The 23,160-nt window shown below is 37.1% G+C and overlaps 4 protein-coding genes across 6 annotated transcripts in view; 2 read left to right on the top strand and 2 right to left on the bottom strand.

Moving 5' to 3' along the window:
- Position 1: 1 nt before the first annotated feature.
- Positions 2-2,821, bottom strand: LOC107756840 (dual specificity protein phosphatase 26-like). 2 transcript variants are annotated; one of them, XM_016574135.1, is made up of 3 exons: positions 2,508-2,821; positions 1,121-1,329; positions 2-169 (listed from the first exon to the last, which is right to left on the bottom strand). In XM_016574135.1, exons 1-3 carry the CDS (start codon positions 2,675-2,677, stop codon positions 132-134), a joined length of 417 nt encoding a protein of 138 aa, XP_016429621.1. In that variant the 5' UTR covers positions 2,678-2,821; the 3' UTR covers positions 2-131. The 2 variants fall into 2 exon arrangements, with proteins under 2 accessions (XP_016429621.1, XP_016429620.1); XM_016574134.1 differs by lacking the exon at positions 2-169 and adding an exon at positions 533-1,043.
- A 3,535-nt stretch (positions 2,822-6,356) lies between these two features.
- Positions 6,357-13,730, bottom strand: bag4 (BCL2 associated athanogene 4). The gene is made up of 5 exons (XM_016574131.1): positions 13,339-13,730; positions 11,895-12,014; positions 11,611-11,802; positions 10,271-10,525; positions 6,357-7,196 (listed from the first exon to the last, which is right to left on the bottom strand). The coding sequence occupies exons 1-5, from the start codon at positions 13,474-13,476 to the stop codon at positions 6,708-6,710; spliced, it is 1,194 nt and encodes a 397-aa protein (XP_016429617.1). The 5' UTR covers positions 13,477-13,730; the 3' UTR covers positions 6,357-6,707.
- Positions 13,731-15,556: 1,826 nt separating this feature from the next.
- lsm1 (LSM1, U6 small nuclear RNA associated) lies at positions 15,557-17,745 on the top strand. The gene is made up of 4 exons (XM_016574130.1): positions 15,557-15,700; positions 16,021-16,089; positions 16,957-17,072; positions 17,210-17,745. Exons 1-4 carry the CDS (start codon positions 15,655-15,657, stop codon positions 17,378-17,380), a joined length of 402 nt encoding a protein of 133 aa, XP_016429616.1. The 5' UTR covers positions 15,557-15,654; the 3' UTR covers positions 17,381-17,745.
- A 1,300-nt stretch (positions 17,746-19,045) lies between these two features.
- Positions 19,046-23,160, top strand: part of grk5l (G protein-coupled receptor kinase 5 like) — a 53,392-nt gene continuing 49,277 nt past the window's right edge. For both annotated transcript variants that reach the window (XM_016574128.1, XM_016574129.1), the window contains exon 1: positions 19,046-19,774. In XM_016574128.1, the coding sequence (XP_016429614.1) occupies positions 19,723-19,774 (52 nt within the window). In that variant the 5' untranslated portion in view covers positions 19,046-19,722. The remainder of the gene's footprint in view (positions 19,775-23,160) is intronic.

The following is a 23,160-nucleotide window of genomic DNA, read 5'->3' as shown; positions in this document are numbered from 1 at the left end:
ATTCAAAATCAGAATTTGCAGACCTACAAATTGTTAAAGACAATAATACCGTATTCGCTGGTTTGTATGGTCCGCTGCTTGTAATTATTTCCGTATATAGTTCGGTTGCTATGGTAACTCCGGAACTAACGCTACGCCGTTCTCAGGCAGTGACGTAACTCCGTAATTCCTTCAACAGCATGACAGATAGATAATACAGCACAGAAATGATTAAATGAAAGTCTTCAGTGTTCAAGACCTCTCTCACTTTTATGGGAAAAAGCACCTTTTGGCTTCACTGAACATTCTAAAGAGGATGAAAGTTGCTTTTAATTAAAGTACTTATTTTGAATATATATTTCACATTCATAAATGCAAATTTACTAATAAAGCCACCATTTTTATGTTTTTTTTTTGGACTGAAGTAAGGCTGTACATAGACAGTATTAGAAATTATATCAAAAAAAGTTATAGGCAATTTAAAATAGCTATATAATGAAGGTTTTAAACATTTATTTATTCTCCTCTCCTATTTTTTCTCCGTTCCCCCCGTTTTCTGTTTTATTTTTATATGCATATAATTGTATATTGATGAATATTTGCATTTGAATGAAAGGCCATGTATGTTAATCTTTACTCAGTTAATAAAAGCAAGAGAGATAATACTTCATCAGGTATGTTCATTTTAATATGTTCATTTAAAATTTATTTGAATTGAACAAAACCATACAAATCAGTAAGATGGATCAAATACATTTCAAATGAACAAGCTGCACAAAGTTTCTGCTCCAAAAATATTAAAACCCACATTGATCCATATTTCTCCTGCCTGCTCGATTTTCATTGTGTCTCATGGCTGTTGTGTGTCTAGTGTCTGTAGCCATATAATTTAATATGAAGGTCAATGAGTTGTCTGAGGAAGCCTCGGTTGGGAAAGACGCCTCTTCCCTCTTTTACTTTCTGGATTGCCTCCACCAGCGTCATGTTTTGTTTCAGCATCAGATATGCCAAAACTATAGTTGCTGATCGACTCACTCCAACATGACAGTGAACCAGGGTTTTGCCTTCAATTAGAAGATAGAGTTTAATCACTCTCAGCTGCAGGAAGGAAGACTGGGTTAGTTTTTGGACACATGCTTACCTCCCTCTTTCAGCGCTGTATGTATAAATTCAGCAGCTTTGTTAAAGTTGGCACTCATGTCATACGTGGGTGAATCGTGTGCGTCTATGCTCATGTATGTGATGCCCATGCCATCATAGATCTCGCCACCACGTCTGGAGCTGTGGGCGCAGTTCAGGACATGAGTGAAGCGACGCCTTCTGATCTCTGCACAGTTTTCAGCTATATCCCTAAACAAAGAGAAAACGCATCACACAGCAGTATTATTGAACATACAGGTTATAAAATGTCAGCAGAACACTTGTTTTGCAGGCATTTCAGGTGCTTATTAGTAGACAGTGTTGGGAAGGTTACATTGGAAATGTAATAGGTTACATATAACAAGTTACCCTACTTAAAATGTAATAAGTAGTGTAAGTATTTCAATTACTTTATTAAAGTAATGTAACTGATTACAATTGATTACTTTTTGATTAATGTTCTAAATTTCTAACAAATGTTTTCAACTGATAATCATTTTCAAACGTTTAAACCAGGCAGGGTTAACCTTCAGAATCTTTCACCATTTCAATTAAGATTATAATCATTTATTTTAAAAGCACAGCCACCACAAAATCAGACTTTAACACCTCTTTTCACTTTGAAATCATTCTGAGGTTAAATACAGATTTAAAATCATAACAAGAAATAGTTTAATAGCTATAAAACGGTTTTTGAAATCAGTTCTTTGCATACAGGAAACACTGGCATCTAACAGTTAATCTTAAAAAAATAAAAATAAAGCATAGACATAAACTCAAATAGGAAATAAAACAATTATTGAATAAATGTGTTTTATTGTGTCCTAAACTCCTGAAACATTTGTGTCTCAAAGCAGTCAATGCAATTTGGGAAAGAACTCAATTAAATCTGTATGCGAGTAAAAAAAAAAAAAAAATCAGATGTAACCCCCTTTGTAATCTTTAAAATGTTTATAAGTAACTGTAATTTAATTACACGTTTTTTTCTCAGTAACTGTAACTGATTACAGTTACATTTATTTTGTAATTAAATTATGTAATTCCGTTAACGTTTGATGTAACTAGTTACTCCCCAACACTGTTAGTAGATGCTCTGTTCTTGTTAGTAGAACTGACTGCGTTGTTTACATATCACAGTTTTGAAGTGTTATTAGCAAAGTCCCTTTCAATATATAGTATTTCTATAGTCTTTGTTATTAGTCATTTATAGAGAAAGAGTTCCCTCTTGTGTTCAACAACATGCATTAGGAACAGCAGCAACTCGTGCAGATAACTACGTAACTTTACTAATAAGCATTAAAAATACGTTTTGTACCAAAAATGTGTAATTTTTACGCATATGTAAGCTATAATTACGAATTAATTAGGAAAAACTGCAGTGTGCTTACATGTTGCCGATGTAAAGACCGGGCCAGACTTCATCCGCGTTAGTGTTGACGGCTCTTCCAGAGATCAGAAGACGTTCGACCTCCATCACCGCTAAACCGGGAGAAGTGAAGTCAACCACCGGTTGAGTTGAACGTGAGGTACCGTCTGAATACTTCGACCTGTAAGACATTTTAAAGTGTAAATGGGCATTTGGTGTCCACTGCTTTTGGTAATATTGCAATAAATATAAGTTGTTTCGTGCACGACACTGTATCAGGTCCGTCTGTTAGAGTTATTCAGACTGTCAGTTCATAGTGTGCGTGAATGAAAGCCGTGTTTTGGATGCCAGTGCAGGGGTTATTTTAGGAATAGGGAGTCTCTTGGCTCTGCGCGTTCGCAGCAGATCATTTACACATGCAATGTAATATATAACGTTACTGGGATCTGCTCGATGATTTACAGACAGTTTGCTTTAATCTACGGGTCATTTCTCACCGGCCTTATACTTTTGTTGATAATACAACATAAATAACACCTTTTAAGGCGATGCAGTAAATATCTGTAACTGTAAATTTAACATAAATTGACATGAATTAGTGAATTATGATTGTTTCTAGGTTGTCAGTTAGGTATTGGCCACTGTAAAAAAAATATTATACTTTATTTCAGTAATATAAAGTAAAATTGTGAAAATTCTGACTTACATTTTTAAAATGTTCACCTTTCAAAATTATGGCGTTATTGTAGCCTAATATTTGAATCTATACCACTTATCAGTTACGTATACTGGATTGTTATTGGTCCTCTTACACACATTTATTTAAATACTGAATTGTGATTGGACTTCTTACTTACATTATTTACATACTGCATTGTGATTGGCCTTCCAGTTCCGTACGCACTGGAGCCGTTTTTAACGGCTCTGGTACGTACATAATAATCAATCAGACAATCAGCATTCAGCAAGTCGGTGAAATGGTAAAGATGCGGTCACGTTACGAAATTTTGTGGGCAAAAAGGTCTATTGATGTATGTAGAGCAATGCACACAGGAAAATCACTTTAAAGGGGTCATATGATGCTATTTTAAAGATCATTATTTTGTGTATTTGGTGTAACAGAATATGTTGACATGCTTTAATGTTCAAAAAACACATTATTTTTCGGAATTTGTTGCATCCAGTGGGGAAATAATTATGTATTATAATGACTTATACTGTCTTTTTACACGTTGCGTTGCATTGCGCCGTTAAACAGTCCTCCATAAAATGTGCCGGTGATCCACAGCACTAAGTTGATGTATTCCCTCCGCGACCAGCACGGATCAGCTCTAGGCATGTCGGAGCGGATATCGTCCTCTTTTGGAAGATCAAACAAAGTAGTTTCGCTTTCACAACGAAGCACACAGCGTCTTTACGACATGGCGGCGGAAACAACAAAACTACATCGAGAATAAAAGTTACGCCTTCTTTTTTTGCGTGAACATTTGGGCGGCGTTATGTAAATCTTCCCACATAGTGAGGTAGATATGTGGGGGCGTGTTACAACGAGCCGTTTTAGGTAGGCGTGGCTGACTCTTAACTTTTATAAAGAATATCTCTTTGGATTTGAGACTTTAGTCTTTGCAACTTTACAGATCTTCTTTATGCACCAAGAGCTTGTAACACTCCAAAGAGAAAGGAAAACTTGAAATAGCATCATATGACCCCTTTAAAACCAAGCAGCTTTCTGCTGGTCACCGCTACAAATAGCCTATGTTTGAAACTTGAATCTGTCGCCCGCGAAAATTCGCCGTACAATACCAAATGTGACCGCATTTACACAAAACCAAAGCATAAGTCTTTGTATAACTAGCCATTTCTTTCATAAATTGCAAGTATAATTGTTTATGTTTTGAGCATAATAGGATTCAACAATAAATGAAAACTTAATTGATAAATTATATATTTTGGCAATAAGAAATTACATCTTTTTTCTGTTCTTTATTGGAAATGATCTTATGGTTTGCAAATGGGCTATTACAGTGAAGCGACTAATGTAAATAAATTCATATATTGTCTACAGAAATATTATGTCCTGAGCCGATGACACAATCTGTTGAATTGAATGTCTTGATTTTTAATATGAGACCCTACAGTCAGTTGACCTTTATTCAGTCCTACAACATGATAGAGAAACAGTCCCCGCTTGTGTTCAAAAACATGCATTACATTTACATGGGAACTTCAGCAGGCAGGTTTTTGGTCCTTGCTTGGGATTTGTGTTTTCAATATATTCGTTATACAAATATACTTTTCTTTTTTTCTGTAAAGATTAATCTAATAAACAATTTCAGGTATACAGAAGAGAAAATTTACAGAGAGAAGAGAGAAAACACAGTAAAGATAAACGTGGATTTCATGCAGAGCTCAGTTGATTTGCAGTTTTTTTGTATTTGAGATACTTCTCTGTTGTGGTATGAAAAATCACCTGCTGATATTATGGCACTGTTTTTCCTGGTTACAAAACAGACATAAAATCTGTGTGGTAGGAGGAAGACCTGTTGAACGGTCCATGATGTCAGTCGGTGACTTTGGTGCAAAGTATTAAATGTAGTGAAGTTAAAGGGAACTTTTATTCCGTGAAGAAGTGCTGATGTTCTGTCCATAATCCGCATCCCTGCTCCAGTCCTTCAGATATAAACTGTACATTATTTCTATGTCTTTTTTTAAAAAGGCCTCCTGTTTGACTGTATACAGGCCCGCAGTCGGCTACCGCCACCTGAACACTGACGCAGATGCATTGAATCAGCTACAGATCAGTAGTCACACAAACAAAGGAAACAAACAATAGCCAAAAGTCCTCCGAACTGCAGGATGTAAACAATCATGTTAACACAAAGGCCTGTACTAAAAAAATGAACTGAGATGCAGGTGCACAATCAAAGGAAGTGACCACAGCAGATGAAGTGTAGGCTTCATTGATCATTAAAGACTACGTCCAGTGGTTTGATGAATGCAATTTTTTTTATAACAAAGTTGGGGCAAAACATATCAAAGAGTTTGTCTTTTTATAAAATAGCCTAGTATACATCGTAGCCTTGGAAAACCATGATTTGCTACTCACTATTGCTTGTTAGAGGCAAGTGGTACTGAAGGTTTGTCAACTTTTAATAGTATACTAGCATGAAGATGGTCTTAAAAGCTAACAAATATAGTCTAAAATCCACAAAATGCCATTTCTTAATTTAAGGGGTCTTTAAAATCCAGATGAGGCCTGGAAAAAGAGTAATGAAACATGAACTATGGATCCAATTGCAGTGTGAGAGTTGGTCTGAGATCCGTCCAAGATGTGGGTTTGTAATGAGACAGAACCATGATCTGAATCAAAAACTGGCATGTGTAATCACTTAAGGTCCAGTCACATTTATGGTTATGAAATTTTGCCAGCGAAATCCAATAATTTAAATAGGAATCTCCAAGATTGGGAATTTTGTGTAATGGCAATTTGTCACATTAATCAACAGAGAGCTGCTTGGTTTGAAAGTGACTTGTGTGAGCAGTGTTTCGTGCATTGCATGCATTGGAGAATGGACCTTTTTGATGCTGAAATTTGGCTAATTTCCATGAGGAAGGTGACTGAATGAAACTGGTGATAAAACTAATACACAATACAACAGAAAATGGGTGAAATTAAATGGAGTGAGTTACAAAAAAACTGACCTTCTTTTATTTATAAATCAAGATATTTTACAATAAAATCAAGAATGTATTGGTGTAATAGCAGTGCTAAACAACATTCCAAGTGCAAAAGGCTCTGATCTTGAAAAGTTGTGCTACCAAAAACCAATGGAAGTAATAAAATGTGGTTGAATTAGCTCGGTTTTATCCTTTCAGTCTGCCTAGACTCAAGAAAAAAACAAAACGAAAGTCTTAAGATGGTGTTATGCAATGAGACTTATGTTTAATTCTGAGCAGATGTCAGACTGCCGCTGCTCTTTGCTGGATGTCAGAAGGCTGGTTTTGAGTATGGCACTGCAATGATTAGGACATTTTGCGCCTGTATTTCAACTAATACATTACCATCAGTAGGGTACGCGACCCCAAAACACCTGTTAATGTGTTAATGCTGGCAAACTAACTGGCAACTGTGAAAATCCTAATCCGTTATCATGAGAAGATATCATTAAAAAGAAAGAAAAAAAAGAACAACCAAAACCATCATAATCAATCCACCCTGTTATTAGAAAGCCTTTTTCTCAAGGTGGTCCAAGATGGCCTGGATCCTCTGGACGGCCTCTTTGCGAGCCTGTCGAACGACGTCCTGCCCGTTGGTCTCCACCGAGTCCAATTCCAGCAGCTCTTTTGTCAAAAGTTCCTCCAGGCACCGGTAGCTCTTGTCCATCTTTTTCCCTACAAACTCATCCACGTCCTCTTGGAGGAGCTGAACTCTGGCCAGAACCTGCTGAACTCGAGCCAGGCTGCGATTATCGCTTAATGGGGCTGGAGTGGACGACCCTTGGCGGGAAGACGTTGGAGGTTGTTCATTCTGGGCTGGTTTGGGCTCGGGTCCTCCACATCCGGAGGGAGCCTTGTTGTAGATTTGAGGCGGAGCGCTGAACTGGGCGGCTTTGGGTGGAGGTGGAGTTGGGTTTGGAGTGCTGGCTCGTGGTTGGGAGCCTGGAGGCTGGTTTCGAGGGTGAATATGAGGCTGACTGTGATATGGTGGATCCTAAGAGAGAGATATTCATTTAGATAATAAAAAAGCTCTAAATATTACACAATATACCAATTCCAGTTTTGCATGTGTTAAATCCAAAGTATACTTGGTTTTTACACGTAAGCTAAAGTATATGTATAGTGCATGTGACAATTTTCTTTACGAGCAAACTATAGGCCTATGCGTGTAACCCGATTTTTTGAGACATGCATACTTCATATGCTATTGATGAGAGAAACAAAGCTTTTCAAAGCTCTGAATCAACTGATTCGTAAAATTATTTACTGCTTTAAAGAACTTGAAACATTTTTTTTTTTTACAAATCTTTTACAAACCAATTGCAAATGTTTTCATGAAAGTGTAATGTATTAAAGGTCACATATTTTACACCTTTCTGGAGTTTCTGTCCTTAAGAATATATATTTGCTGTATAAGTACCAAAAACCATCTCAATATATTTTTACAGCTCCTCTCTCAGGAGCTCTGCTGAGAACAGGTCGATTTCGGCCTGTCTAATTAATATTCATTGTTGTGATTAATTGTGGCTGAAACAATAATGTAGCTGTAAAACTGCCACTGCCAGACAAAAAACCGACGACAGCTGTGGTTAAACGCGATAAAACGAGCAGACTGGACAGAAACGATCGTCAAAAATGCTCGCGTTTGCAGTGCACACTTCTTATCAGAAAAGGTTCAATAAAGTGTTGTCTTTTGTTGTTATGGGTGCGTCTACAGATTTCTTGCCATATGTCTATGTTTCTTGCATCTCACGATTATGTCGTGTATGAAATAATGTCTTGTGTGCATGTGTGTAAAACAACAACCTGACGATTTATATATAATCATTTGTAATTGTATATACATTGTTGTGATTAATTGTGGCTGGAACAATAATGTAGCTGTAAAAATAGTTGCCTGCTGAAATTGAAATGTATATACATCTTCATCATGACTAGATAGACACGGTGAGTTTGTCTTTACTATACATGTTAGATGTGATCCACCTCATAGTAACAATCCTGTCAGATCGTCCATCCTTTGAGTGTGAGAGTGTAACGTTACAGGTCGGCCGATCAGGTTTCGTGGTTAAAGTGAACCTTTTCGACATGTTTCCGTGTTGTCGTTGCTCAGCAATGGCATGGACGCGATGTTGTCTGGGGGTTTGGCAAAAGGAGAGTGGGACGGTGGGAGCGGTGCTCGGGGTGGTGACTGATTCATTTGTAGTTTTTTTGTGTTTGTTTTTAAGCAGAGCTTGGCAAGGTCAATCAGAAAAAAATAAGTATTGTTTTCATTTTTGCATTATACATGCATAAATATTAAAATTAATTAATTAAAAATGTATAAAACTGACCCGAATACACTCGTTCATAGGTTCACTAAATCAACTGCATCTGGCGGCAAATCCTCTGATTTTTGAAACCAAGGTTCAAGTATGATGTAACAAAGCCTCATTAAATGAGCAGAAAGACATTTTTAATCACTCATGACTACTGGAGAGAAATCATACAGATACCGAACAAAGAAGAAACTTTCTAGAGCGCATGTGTCGAGTGCCTGTGCTTGTGCATGCTATCAAATGAAGTATACTTTAAAAGGCTATGCGTTCAGCTGCACGCATATGCTAGTGTTCACGTCAAAACTGAAGTAGGCTATACTTGGGGCTTTATAATTAGAGAATTCAATTGGATTTTTTTCAACAACTGAAGTATGATATAAAGATTCTATTGATTTTGATGAACTTTGATTCCTTGCAAGAACCGGTCAAACACTTTTAAAATGATGAATATGCAACTGTCCATGTTTGAGAGTTGAAAACAGGAAATCCGAGCATTGTGATATACAGTAACATGTTCTGATAGTGGGAGAGTTGAGCTGTCTTATGTAATCAGCTTTGGGAGGGTTACATGAGGTGAACCCAGCAGACTCTTAACTGTTAAATAAGCCTTCCCACTGCGTGTTTGCCAAAGTGCCAGTCAGAACGTTTACTTGCACTTTAGAAGTTTAATATCTGGCAGACTGATGCAATAATTTGTCTTCATAAAATGTCATGTAAATGTTTTACTCTAAAATTGAAGTAACAAATCCAGATTTATTTTGGCATCACCATGGCCTCGGTGTTGTACGCTTGTTCTGAAATACATGGGTGACACGCAACGTGTATTAATCCTTCAGTATTCAAATACACTGTCATGTACACTAGGACAGATAGATCAAGACGGCAACTCGACAACACAAAAACGTACTTTAGCTTGATTATAAAACATTTCAATTAGTGCTGTCAAATGATTAATCGTGATTAATCGCATACAAAATAGAAGTTTTTGTTTGCATAATATATGTATGTGTTCTGTCACAGAACAATCTAAAATTGAAACATGTAATGATCATTTCTAAGACCTACCATAATCTTTAAAGTAATAGTTCATCAAAAATTATTAATCATTATAAATGATCAGTCATTATTTACATGGAGAAGTCCAGTATGGTGACAAATTAAGTCTTCCCTCAAAATCAGGTCTCCACTAGGACCCCAATTCATCACAATGGCTTAAATTACTTTTAATGGTTACTCTCTTTAGTGCCTGATTCCAGTTCCTACCACATCATGTTATGAAAATCAATGCTGTTTAACCTCTTATAACAACCATTCATTTCTGTTTTAGTTTGCTTATGATCTAGCAAAGCATACAGAAACCTGATAGCTTAGTTTATATATTACGTTCACAATAATCTACAATGTAATTACGTGCTAAATTAAGTTTCAAATATCCAAATATCACAGTTGCAAATAAGAACTATGTAATGATGTTTGATTATTCGCTTACTATTAATTAACAGTTTATCAGATTACATTATGAAATTACATTATGTCCAATTTGCTTTGTTATGCGCTATATAGTAACAGTATATAGTTGCTTAGAAACAACAAAGGGAAGATTTTCTCCAAAGGTCAGAAGATGATGCTCTATTTAATTTTACTTATTTGTATTTTCCCAATCCCAATCAACTTACAGAAAAAGCATTAAAAACTTTTATACCACTTCCACAATGAACATTATTACAAGCTTGTAAAACATCACAAATACCTTGGGCTCATATGGAGGTGGTGCAGGTCCTTGCCATGGTGGAGGGTGAGGTGGTCGTACATGGTTATAGTGGCCATGGGGTGTCTGGGTATTGGACGGCCATTGCTGTTGGGGCGGTGTGTGCCCGTACCCTCCAGAGTGGGTCCAGGCCTCGTGCTGGGGTCTCGAGAGCATGGGCTGCTGGTTGGGGTAGGGAGCATTCGGGGGGCATCCTTCTCCATAGTGTGGGTATGATCCTGCTGGGTAGCCAGGGGCCTAACAGGAGAAAGAAGGAAGTGATAAAAAAAGAAGAAGAATCCTGTGGAAGTTAATAAGTAGGGCTGCACGATTAATCGAATGCGATTGTCATGCGCATTTTTACTTTATTTTAATGAAAATTATAATAATAAGAACTCAGATAAACCGTATATTGCCGTAGTTGTGTGTTTTTTAGTCACGTTGAATCAATGAAAGCTGTTGAATCTTCTGTTTATTCAGCTGCAGCGATAGGCATTTTCTGGGTTTCTTCTGCGAGGAGTATTTGGAGTTTCAGAGCGAGAGCGCCCTCTGGCCTTTGGATGGAGATTTACTGCTGATCACAGAACCGTGCTTCACTGAAAGATACGCCTGACAATCACAGCTTCTGTCGAATCGCGATCTCGATTCCATTTCGATTTATTGTGCAGCCCTATTAATAAGTCTCTTAAAATATCAGATAATATGACAATGTTAGTTCAGATGTTGTGATGACAAAATATCATGTGGTGCAACTCCCAAAAACTTTTGTTAAAAATATAACTTAACTAAAAAACTTTATTTAAAAACACCAATCACAATGTGGATACCCCATTATCTATATCTATATATTTTTTAATTACTTTTTAATATTCCTGTTTATCTTTCATTTATTTCTATTTTAGTTTCAATCATTTTATAACTTCACCTTATTTAAATTACAGTATTTAAAAAGGCAATTAATGTTTGTTGGTTCAAGAGTTTTTCCATTTCATTTTTATATTTTATTTAATTTTTTTGCTTTATTTTAATTATGAAAAATATTTTAGTTAACAATAGCAAAGCTGTTACGCGTGTATTCAAGGTTTAAGAAAAATATCTTACTACTTTTTACTTGTTAAATCACATAACAGTTATCATTAAATTGACTTTTTATTTTTTTGAAAATACTTTTTTTAGAAGCACATGAAACCAACATGAATACGAAGAATACATTACTAAGTATTTGGCACATGTGTTTTAAAGTAGATTTTTAATCTTTCTTCACTTTATTATGGACACTCTTATTCGCCATTGACCCAAAAATTTAACATTCTTGTATTATGTTCACATGTAACTGAATTTACCCCTTGGCAGTGAGGTACAGGGTAGGGGGGAGGAGCCGAACCCCCCGCATTTTGCTCAGGGCAGGTCTGGCTGTGATACTGAGGTTGTCTTGAAGGAACCTGGTCACTGCAGTAGAAGGGGTTGGAGGGATGTAGCATACTCGAGGAGTACTGTCCTGGATTGTACACCCCATTGGGATAGGCTGACATTGCCTGAAAAGGGCACAGCAGAGTGAAGCAGGGGTAAGTCTGCTGTGTATTTGACTGACAGAGGGCGTTACATAAACCTGAAATGTCAGCAGTACCTGGGGATTGTATGACGCCTGTCCGTTGACCTCTGTTCCAGGGGGGTATGTGCTGCCGTAAGGTCCTGCCGTGTGCGACTGGGGATACCAATAATTTGAGTAGCCGGGATACTGAGATTCCTGAAATAAAAATGGGTCCATGCAGACGGTAACAGTCTATAAATATAGATACAGAATTATATATAGATAGATAGATAGAAAACGATGGATTTTTTTCTTCTTTTTTTGCATTAATCTGATAAATATGTTTTAATTTATTTATTTCCCCTAAAATGTGCGTTCTGCCTGTCAGCACCTGTATATGCTGTGTTATATATATAGAATTATGATATGAGGCATTTTAGAGATAGTATGAGCAATGTCTTAATTTTAATAAAATATACTACAATGAAATAATATAGCCTAAACATGGCCACTCATTCCCCTTAAAACCATGTTCCCAAATCACAACACAATACTGCAAATTGATAGAAATATATATATTAGACTCACCTAAAATGTAAGTAAATGGTTAATTACCTACATATTTAAATATTATATTACCTATTTATCAAGTGTCACAACTGTTTTCCTTCTTATTGTCAGATATTTATTAAAATATTAATAATACCAGGTAATTCCAAGGATATTATTCCATATTTCTTCTGCTATGAGTTCAATCACAACCTTGTTAACTCCCTCAAACAAATTTTTTAGAAATTATATGGGATTTTTTTAGATAATTTGCCTCATAATAAGTAGGCCCTATTAGTAACTATGGCAACACCAGAAAACAAATGGCAGGTGTGATGTGCATTTTTCTGACAGAAAATAGAATTGAAACTCATTTCAAAACCATGCTGTAAGGTAAATTCATTCATTCAAAGTCATCTTCAGATTGGTCCGAATACATATTTGACACGTTATTTTATTATCTGATGATGTTGACCAATACGGAGTGATATAAAACCGCACATTTTGTCCTTTGTCTTAATGAGTGAGTGCTAACTGTTCATGCTCAGGCTCAAGTGGAAGTTATTCAGGGAATAAAGACTTACTGAGAACAAAGTCGAGGTTTATCGACCCTGTGTCCTTTTTAAGGCATTTAAACCCAGGTTACTTAAAGTGGGACTACACAAGCTGTAACGTAAATAAAATGCGTGTGTAACTCCATACGAGCCATCAATGACGCGTTGCGTTGTTTTTACGTTAAATGAGTGTTTCAATAACAGTCATACTTAATTGCGCTAGTAAACAATACTGTCCAGGCAAACCCGAGCGCGCTACACAGAAAGCATGTGGCTTTGCCTGATGATTTACTAACAAACCCCGTGGGCCATACTGTTGAGTCAGTGGCGTACAGCTCGTTGTTTTGCCGTGTGAGAAAGCATTATAAATGTCGTTACCGCGTCCATGCTAATTTTTCCTCGCAGCCGCTACCATTATCATATGACAAAAGACTCACCATGCCGTTGTTCCAGTTATTGTTGTCTGAGTTGTAGCTGGAAGGCCAGGATGACTTGGGATCAGACTGCATCTGCTGATGCATGATCCACGCAGCCTCACCTCCGCCGCGGTCGCTGCCAACTGAGTCGAAAGCCATTCGTGACTAAACCACTAACTCTTTCCGTCCTAAGTTCACTTCTGTCAGTCACAGCTTGGTTTAGAATGAAAGAGGTCTTCTCAAAACCGGTCTTTAATGGTCTGCCGCCACGTTTCACAAAATTCTGTAGCTACAGTGCATCAACTGGATATATTTCCCATTTTGTCTTGTATATACACTGCTGAGGCACGGCGCTGTCATTCACTTCAACTCGCCAGCCGACGCTCCTTGACTGACAGTTTAACCGACCAATAGAAGACGAGCACTGCGGTGACGCCACTCTCACGTGACAACGGTAAAGTTTATTGTAATGAGAAGGCCATTGCTGCGAATCGGTTCTTTTCAAGAGATCCGTGTCAGTGATTCTTTTACATTAAAACGCAATCGTCATGTACGTAATTAATGTAATAATTGATAATAGAGTTATTAATAAGAGTTTTGATTGTTAAATCAAATGATTGATAAAAATTAAATGATTAAAATTAAATTAAGTTAAATTAAATGATTGTAAATTCGCGTGCCACCGTTGGTTGTATTCATAAAAACATAAACAATTTCTACCGTTAATATAATATAATTTTAGTTGCTTCAAATAATACTACACTGTAAGAAAAATATGTATAAAAACAGATAATGTCCTGGTAGAAAAGTATGAGTACAATTTGTGTTAAGTTTACGGACATTCCCTTAAACACAAAACTATGCAAGGCATAATTCAAAATACGGGTAACACCTGTGAAAAATCAACATGGTACATTATGCTGTATTTTTAAGGACTTTTCTTAGAGAGTAAAATCCAATTACATATCTTGTCTGAAAAAAGATTTAGGTTTCAGTGAGGGCGGATTTGTGAACCAGTTCAACCGGTTCATTGAAAAGATCCGACTCAAATGAACGATTCGTTCGCGTTCGCATTATATAATCTAACCACTGATTATCAGTGAATCTAACTAAAACACAGAGAAATGGCGCCATTTAGCCGTCAGTCATAGTTTAAGAATAATTTAAAGTTAAACTTGGGACATTTGGAACAAGCAAGCGAGAGTTGAAAGGGTTCAAATGAACCGGAAGCACTTTCACAACAAAGATTAAGAGATAATCCAGATGTTTTAATTCAAAAAGTTTCCTCGGAAAGTCCATTGGATGCCATATTCACATTGAATAAACTAAAATAGGCACTGAAAGGGGTAAGACATACTTCTCCAGGGAAAGATGAAGTATGTTATGATATGATCAAGCATCTATCAAAAAAAGCATTAAATGTAATCTCAAAACTTTACAGTGAAGTATGGAAATCAGGGAAACCCCCGTATTTTAGACAAGATATTTTATTAGAAGTACTGCAAAGTTTGTACCGAATACGGCAACTGAGAATTATAGTAGAATTTGTATGGGTGCCTGCTCATGTTGGGGTGGAAGGAAATGAGGAGGTAGACAAGATAGTGAAACAGGCTCTTAAGCACACAAATATTGACATACATAAACCCTTGAGTAAATCTGAAATTAAAGGTTTAATTAAAGTAGCTGTCAGAAAGATATGGCAAGAGAGATGGGATAAAGGTAACAAAGGGCGACATTTGTATAATATAAATAAACAAGTAGGACAAGTAAGAACTGCTTATGGTAATAGAAGGGATGATACAGTTATATCTCGATTGAGAATTGGACACTCTACTCTGAATAAATCACTCCAGATGATAGGAAGACATGAATCTGGTCAATGTAATCATTGTGGACTTCCAGAAACTGTAGAGCATGTGCTGATTAACTGTAGGGCATATGAAAGGGAAAGAATACAGTTAAAAGAGGAATTAAAATCTGACGGCATTAATTCTATGACATTACAGAATGTGTTAAACAGTTCTCATAAAGGTTATAAAGCTCTTATTAATTAGCATTTCCCTTGATATCATCGCCTGAAATACACCATTTTGTTGTTTGTCAACCGCCAATAAAATTTCAAGAAGAAGAAGAAGAAGAAGATATCATCGCCTCACACTCCATCCCAGTAGGTGGCGGAATATGCACCAAAAGCTGGTTTGCCAACCGCCATTAAACATCAGAAGAAGAAGAAGCACTTTCACAGCGTTACGTCCTGTGGAATAAGGATACACATTTGAAATGGTCCATGGCTTGATACTTTACGTTTAAAAAAAAATTATCCCAAATGTCAGCAAAATGAATTACATGCCAGGGACTGCGAGTCTCATCGAGGACATTGATAGTAAGTTTACTGCAAAATAATTGAAAAAGTATTTGAGTGAATTCACCCGCTGAGACACACAGTTGGCGTTGTGTAATGATGTTCGCCTAGCATCTTTGAGCATTTATAAAAGTCACGTTGGTGGTAACGTTACATGTTTAAGATAAAAATAGAAATCCTGTCCTGTTGGCTTTTGTTCCGCAAGATGGACTAGTTCGCATGAATAATAATCGCCTCAGTGCAGATGTTCGTATGATCATATTATATAATAAACTCATGGGAAAATATTCAAGTTCAACAGTATTGATGTGACTGACGATGCTTTGATTTCCCCTTGTTAGAGAAACACCTTGTTCTGCTTCGCGACGGAAGAACATTGATTGGGATCCTTAGAAGCATAGATCAGTTTGGTATGTATAGAGGCCTGACCTTGTTCATTTGCATGGAAATATTTTCATTTTATTGCAAGGCATTCCACTGTTTGGTGTTGGGGTGAAGGTCTCAATAAATAAAATATAATTCGATGTGTAATAATAATGTGATGTGTAATTTACTCACACTCATGTCAGTCCATACCTGTATGCAAAACGGGAAATTTTTTTATTTATTTATTTTGCCTGTACAGTAAGAGTCAATGGGGTCCAATGATGTATGGACCCCAGCATTCTTCAAAATATCTTTTGTGTTTCGCAAAAAGAAAATCGCACACATTTGTAACCACATGAGGGGGAGTAAATGTGACCCTGGAGCACAAAAGCAGTCTTAAGTCGCTGGGGTATATTTGCAGCAATAGCCAAAAATACATTGTATGGGTCAAAATGATTGATTTTTCCTTTTTGCCAAAAATCATTAGGATATTAAGTAAAGATCATGCTCCATGAAGATATTTTGTAAATTTCCTACCGTAAATATATTAAAACTTAATTTTTGATTAGTAATATGCATTGCTAAGAACTTCATTTGGACGACTTTAAAGGCGATTTTCTCAATATTTTGATTTTTTTGCACCCTCAGATTCCAGATTTTCTAATAGTTGTATCTCAGCCAAATATTGTCCTATCCTAACAAACCATACATCAATGGAAAGATTATTTATTGATGTATAAATATTTTGTGGTCCAGGGTCACAAATGAGAAAAGGAAATGTAATTATTGGGTGAATTAAGCCTTTTTAGACCAGTAATAACGTGCAAAGGAAATTGACAATATTCAGTACTGTAAGATTTACCATTATGTTTCAACAGTGAACTTGTTACATTATTTTTGTTTTTCCACAGCTAATTTAGTTTTGCATCAAACTGTTGAACGTATTCACGTTGGTAAGAAGTTTGGTGACATACCTCGTGGGATATTTGTTGTCAGAGGAGAAAATGTGGTCTTGCTTGGAGAAGTAGTAAGTACATGTTCATTCTGCCCTTGGAAGGGTTTTACGACTTTGTGTATAAAGTAGCAACATTTCATGAAGGCAACCAATCATAAATCTTACCACTACTCACTGAAATTTAACCTTGTGCTATTTTTTCCTTCCAGGATCTGGATAAAGAGTGTGATCAGGTCCTCCAGAGAGTTTCCATTGAGGAGATCCTGGAGGAACAGCGGACAGAACAGCAAGCCAAGCAAGAGTCGGAGAGACTGAAGCTACAGGCGGTGAAAGAGCGAGGCTTATCCATCCCTAAAGCTGACACGTTAGATGATTTCTGAAACAACTTTGTTTAGTTCTTTTTGGATGATTTTATTTGTTTTATTGGGTGGTTTTGTTTGATTTGAGACGACATTCTGTCCTGAAATCATTCTGTCCAATGATAGAGGAGTGAGTCTCACGAGATTGTGACTTCAAGATTTTGTGTCACTAGTTGCTGTAAAGTCATGTTTTGAGAATCGCCCATCATCTGTGTTTCTTTTATGGCAGATGCCATAGTGAAATGAAGGATGGAGCACCAAACTGAAGCACTTGGCCTGTTGGCTTTTAGTTTAAACAACAATAATGGTATACAAGAAAATAAGTTTATTTCGGTGTTCACTGTTATGGATATGACGCTATGGTTATTAAGTTGGTATATTGTGTAAAATACATGAAATATTTTTGTTCTATTAAACCTATTTTATACCAATGAAAATGTACTTTTCATTAATTGTTTCACTCTACTTGCCTCTGAGAAACCACATTTAATTTTGATGTAAAATGATTTTTGATGATTAATCTCCAAAAGTGTTTTTAGAAGCCAATTTTTTAAAATGTTAGAGTGTATTTACATTAGATGTTTGAATAGGACATAATAATATTGTTTAAAAAGATATTATAATTATTTGTTTAATCTGCCATATGGGTTTAGTATATACTTGAACAGTGGCCCAATTAGGATTTTCATGTGAAGCATGTCCTTGCATTAATCGGTAGCTAGGGGGTGATTTTGCCTTTGTTCTGTTTTGAGGCAATAGGTCTCAGAGAGAAGGACGTCACAGATTAAAGCTTCTGTTAGACACAAGCTAAAATGGCACAGCAGTGTTTTCACACAGGCTACTTAGAAGAGGGCCGTATCTACAGTGAATATATTACACTAAATTGCAGATTTATTGCAGCGAGTCTAATAATTTTGCCTACATAAAATGTGGTATGTGACATAGTTTACACTTAGAAATTGAACTTCGAAAAATCATGTTTGTAGTGCAGATCATACAGTTTCTTGAGAATATGTAAAATGTAGAGCATTGTTATGGGGTAAATTCCCTAAATTTCACTTTATTGGATTTAAAAGTGTCCATTATTAGTTGCTAAAGTTTAAGAGAAAATTCGAACCGGGTGAGGTGCAATTTCCGTCCACTCCGGATTTCAGTATGTGCGTTGACACAAAACTTGATGTATTGGTTTTGGCACTATTTTCACTGACAAATAATCAAAAATATACGTAATAACGGGTTTTTTTTTTTTTAACGTTTTTTTATTGAATCGATTTATAAAAACGATACCACAAATCGCATTTGTGTTGGTCTGATTATCATCAGTGGTTAACTTGGCATTTATTGCCGAATCACAGCTGTGTTAAAAGGAATATTGCTTAATTCTAGTTTATATACTTATCCTGTTTATAGTTTCTGCGCGGGAATGGATCTGTACATTCAAAGTCCTAATCAAAAGTTGCTCAATTAGCCTAAGTACACAAAATTTATAATCGCCATGCAAATGTAACGTTGAGTAAAAATGGCCACCGTTTAAATATTAAAATAATCAAAACAGGGTGTAATTCTTCTCCTTTGCTATTTATTGGCCTTGGCTTTTAATCCCGGGCTATCCCAATTTGTATTATTGCGCCCAGCGCCGACTGAATGAGCTGGAGCGGCATGAATGTGCTGCTATCAAATATCGTTTGAGAGCCATGCATGCTTGTTCTCAGCCCCGTGCGTCACAGCTGCATTTGACACGCCCCTTCCAAACGCTTGTTGAATAGGAATGACAAGGAAACGTGACAAGCGCTAAAGATGAAGCTCATATACTGTTATAACTGCACGCGTGCTCGCTTCGCTACGCCATTTGAATGCCGCTCCACCGCTGTACATCTGAACGGAGCCACGGGGAAAGCCGCTTGGGACCCAGCCAAAAATTACAACTGAAAGCAGAAACCCAGCCCTGCTGCGATTACGCACCGAGAGAGGTAGCACGCTGATAGTGACAGCGGCACTTCAACAACTCATCTGCGATCGACCGTACGATACTTGATCCGTTTTCTGCCGTGCAGCCTCAAAGGATGTAGACCTCGGCCTGCTGTCTTTGGCATGTTCGTTTTAACGGGACTTGTCGCCAGTGGCTCGTTTGAACAGGCAATGCCTTCCTCGCGCGTTTTGTGGCGCAAACTACAACAACCGCACGCGTACGCCAGCAATTCGTTGTTTTACTTGTCTATACGTGTGTTGATAGTTTAAAATGCCTAGGTTTTTGTTTTAAATACTTTTGTACGGACGGAAAATAGCGTGTTCGGCTGGGAGGAGCAACAAGGAGCTCTATCTACTCTTCGGCTTCCACGGCAATACCACGGAGGGTTATTTTGATGGAGCTGGAGAATATTGTTGCAAACACGGTACTCCTGAAGGCAAGAGAGGGTGAGTACGGAAAACTACCGCGAAAATGTGATTTATCGTGCTTGAATCTCACGTACTTTGCTAGATTTTACCGCCGCTCGTGAGCCTATCGTGATGATGTAATCTGGATTTATCCTGTAACATTGTTTCAAACACCTCCAGCGGTGCTTTCATCTGTAGCCGGCGTCAGAACGCCAGCGTCATAATGCTGTTACATTGTATCGTTTGACAGTTGGTACGTGTTACAGGGTCAAAGGAAGGAAAACATCAGCCTCCTACATCCGTTTCACGCGTCGTGCTTTTTAAAAATACAAGACCACAAGCTATATTCACTGTATGCTACGTTTTCACTGAGGTGGGCTACATAACGTGAGCTGTGTGTGAGGAAATGGTAGATATGTTACAGCTGCCACCTTTATAACACGCGCTGCTAGTTAACATAAACGCAGTAGGAACCAGGTCAAACCGTTTATAAGGCGATGTGAACGACGCTCGTCTTCGTTACCACCGATACCACAATAACCGCTACTTCCTTTGCTGGTGTTTTGAAACATAAGGCCTCGCCAGACGAAGTGTCGTCTGAAGCTTGATTGATTCAGATTCAGATTGAGCTAGATGTAAACCAGAACCACAATACCAGGGTAGATAGATTGTAGTTCGTGTCGTCTTTTTGGCAGACATTGAATGGCATTATCATAGGACAGAGATATTGCATACAATAAAGCAAAGGTTTTAATTGGACATTTTCCCCACTGTGACATAATCAGTGTGAAAGTACATTTAGCTGTAAAAACGCTGTAAGTGTAAAGCTGCTCTCTTGCATCATGGAAAATTATAATGCAGCCCTGATGGTTTTGAGAAGGAAAGGCGAGAAATAGTATATTCTTCTTATTAAGGTTAGTTGTACTACAGTTCTGTTGTTTTGATTTCAGCAAACCTGTTTTAGAGATGGTGGCCTATTTTCTGTCTGTACATTTCAAAAGTAACAATATTCTATTTGCACAAGCTCATGTATTCAGTTCCTGTGCTCTTTGTTGCCCTTAGCCTGAAGTTTACCATAGATGACCAGGTTTTGACAAGTGTAAGATTTACAGTCTACCTCACTATGTTGTTGAACAGAGAGCGCTTGGCTAGGCCAGTAATATTAGCTGCCTTCCTGGTCGCTGATGTAACTGAATAATGTAGAGAATTTTTAAAATGAGAATTAATCAAAGAAGCTTGGTTTATTTTTATTTTCCACACTTCCAATAGAGTTTCTCTCAAAGGACAGCGGGTTCAAGTGTGCATAGTTGTTGAAGGGACGTTTCACAATGCTTTGTACAAATATTGAAAAAAGCCTTTTTACAAACATGTTTCAACATTTGATTGGACCGTCCTGCTCTTAATACAAGTAGACACATTTTTTTTATTCAATAAGCTCACTTATGGACTTGTTTAGTAAGGTTTTACCAGAAAAAGTTTTCTCATTTTTGTTTGGTTTTATTTTTACCTAACTCAGTTCTTGCTATGAAAATAGCCTCAGTTGCTGACATGTCATTAAAAACTATACTAGTACTGCTACTACAAACATGTTTCTTGTCATGCTTCTGCTTTTCAAGTTTTGCACATAGAGTGAACATCAGTCTTTTTAAAGTGGTCTTGTGTTTATTGATGTGTGCAGGCCTATGTGTGTAAGAGAGCACCTGTTCAGTGAGGGTCTGCTTTGTTTGTTCTTCGTCCATGTGTGTGTGACTGTCCTCCCATTTGTTTATCGCGCCGTGTTTGGAGCAGAAAATGAGGCGCAAGGCACGCAGACTCTTGTCCAAATGTTCGACTAGCAGCAGATAACAGGAAAAGCAGAGTTTACAGGCCACACAGTCTGTTTACATGGCTGAAGCCAGGCTTCCGAAATCATTAGAGAGTCCGGCCAGAGCCAGCCAGCCCCAAACTAAACAGAAAACCCATCTACGTCTGTTATGATGGTCTGCACGGAGATTGAACATATTCAGGCGTAGACTGAATATGGCATTGAGAAGGTAGGCCCTTGAGTGTAGTCTTAATGCGTACTGATTTGAATTTTGATTTCTTTGAGTATTTTCAGTTATTCATGTAGCCTGCTATAAAGCTAGTGACAGATCAGCTAACTTGAACTTAGAAGACATGATACACTAAAGCACACTACAATTTGGAAGCCTGTTTCCGCATCAGAGTGAAATATAAAATTGGTAGTTTTGAGAGTTTACCAAAAGAAGTAGTCGCAACTGTGGCATACAAAGTCACAAGTATGAGAGATAAAGATCTGAGTTTTTGCAAATGCAACTTTTTCTTGTTACTGTGAGAAATACACAAATTCATTCTATAATACGGAAGGCTGTTCCACCTCAGAGTAGAATATTAAATGGGTAATTGTGACGAAGTTTACTAAAAGAAATAGTTGCAACTTTGACATGCAGTCGCAATTTTGAGATTAAAAGATCTGAGTTTCTTGCAAATGTAACTTTTTTTATTTCCTGTTATCATGATAAATAACACTAATGCAAACTATATTACGGAAGGCCGTTCCACCTCAGAGTAAAATGTAAAATGGGTAATTGTGAGAAAGTTTACGAAAAGAAACAAACTCTCAACTGTGAGATACGTGGTCGCAATTATAGATATAAAGATGTAAGTTTCTCACAAATGCAGCTATTTCCTGCTACTGTGAGAAATACACTAATTCACACAATAATACTGAAGCCTGTTTCTAACTCAGAGTAAAAAATAAAATGTGTAACTGTGAGAAAGTTCACAAAAAGAAATAAATTAGCAAATGTGAGATACAAAGTTGCAATTATGAGATAAAAAAATCTTAGTTTCTTGCAACTTTACTTCCTGTTACCGTGAGAAATACACTAATGCAAACTATATTGCGGAAGGCCTTTCCACCTCAGAGTAAAATATAAAATGGGAAATTGTGAGAAAGTTTGCTAAACGGAAGTAGTCACACCTGTTAGGCTAAATACAACATTGCAATTATGAGATATAAAGATCTGTTACTTGCCAATGCAACTTTGTTTCCTGTTACTGTGAGAAATACAGTAATGCACACTAGGGCTGGGTAAAAAAATATCGATGATTCTCATTTTTACGGAACGATATCGATTCTTAAATTCCAAGAATCGATTAGTGTAGCCTGTTTTCGGTTAATGGACGGAACGTTGAAGGGCACTTCTCATCCAATATATCACAATAAGCATTGTGCTTTGGTACTTTTAATATGAAACAAAGTCTCAGATTTCAAATTCTGTCCATTGTATTGCAGTATTCAAACAATAAATGCCATTTTGGCGCTGTTTAATGTGGAGTGACAGATCTTCTCCACATTAATACCAGCTTCAGTACAAAATAAACATGACTAAACATCCGAAGGTAAGTTAAAAGAAAGAGTA

Source organism: Sinocyclocheilus rhinocerous, unplaced genomic scaffold (assembly GCF_001515625.1).
Source record: "Sinocyclocheilus rhinocerous isolate Xijiao unplaced genomic scaffold, SAMN03320098_v1.1 scaffold533, whole genome shotgun sequence".
Lineage (NCBI taxonomy): Eukaryota > Metazoa > Chordata > Actinopteri > Cypriniformes > Cyprinidae > Sinocyclocheilus > Sinocyclocheilus rhinocerous.
This window is presented reverse-complemented; position numbering and strand designations above follow the sequence as displayed.

Bases quoted from the DNA above. Each gene is read 5' to 3' on its own strand.
- bag4 (XM_016574131.1), bottom strand. From the start codon at position 13,476: ATGGCTTTCGACTCAGTTGGCAGCGACCGCGGCGGAGGTGAGGCTGCG. The intron at 11,803-11,894 runs GTACTGCTGACA...TGCCCTTTTCAG, and splicing joins AGGCGTCATACAATCCCCAG to GCAATGTCAGCCTATCCCAA. The intron at 10,526-11,610 runs GTAAATTCAGTT...TTCTCCTGTTAG, and splicing joins CTGTACCTCACTGCCAAGGG to GCCCCTGGCTACCCAGCAGG.
- lsm1 (XM_016574130.1), top strand. From the start codon at position 15,655: ATGAATTACATGCCAGGGACTGCGAGTCTCATCGAGGACATTGATA. The intron at 16,090-16,956 runs GTATGTATAGAG...GTTTTTCCACAG, and splicing joins TAGAAGCATAGATCAGTTTG to CTAATTTAGTTTTGCATCAA. The intron at 17,073-17,209 runs GTAAGTACATGT...TTTTCCTTCCAG, and splicing joins TGGTCTTGCTTGGAGAAGTA to GATCTGGATAAAGAGTGTGA.
- LOC107756840 (XM_016574134.1), bottom strand. From the start codon at position 2,677: ATGTCTTACAGGTCGAAGTATTCAGACGGTACCTCACGTTCAACTCAA. The intron at 1,330-2,507 runs GTAAGCACACTG...CTCTTTGTTTAG, and splicing joins GGTCTTTACATCGGCAACAT to GGATATAGCTGAAAACTGTG. The intron at 1,044-1,120 runs GTAAGCATGTGT...TTCTAATTGAAG, and splicing joins TACAGCGCTGAAAGAGGGAG to GCAAAACCCTGGTTCACTGT.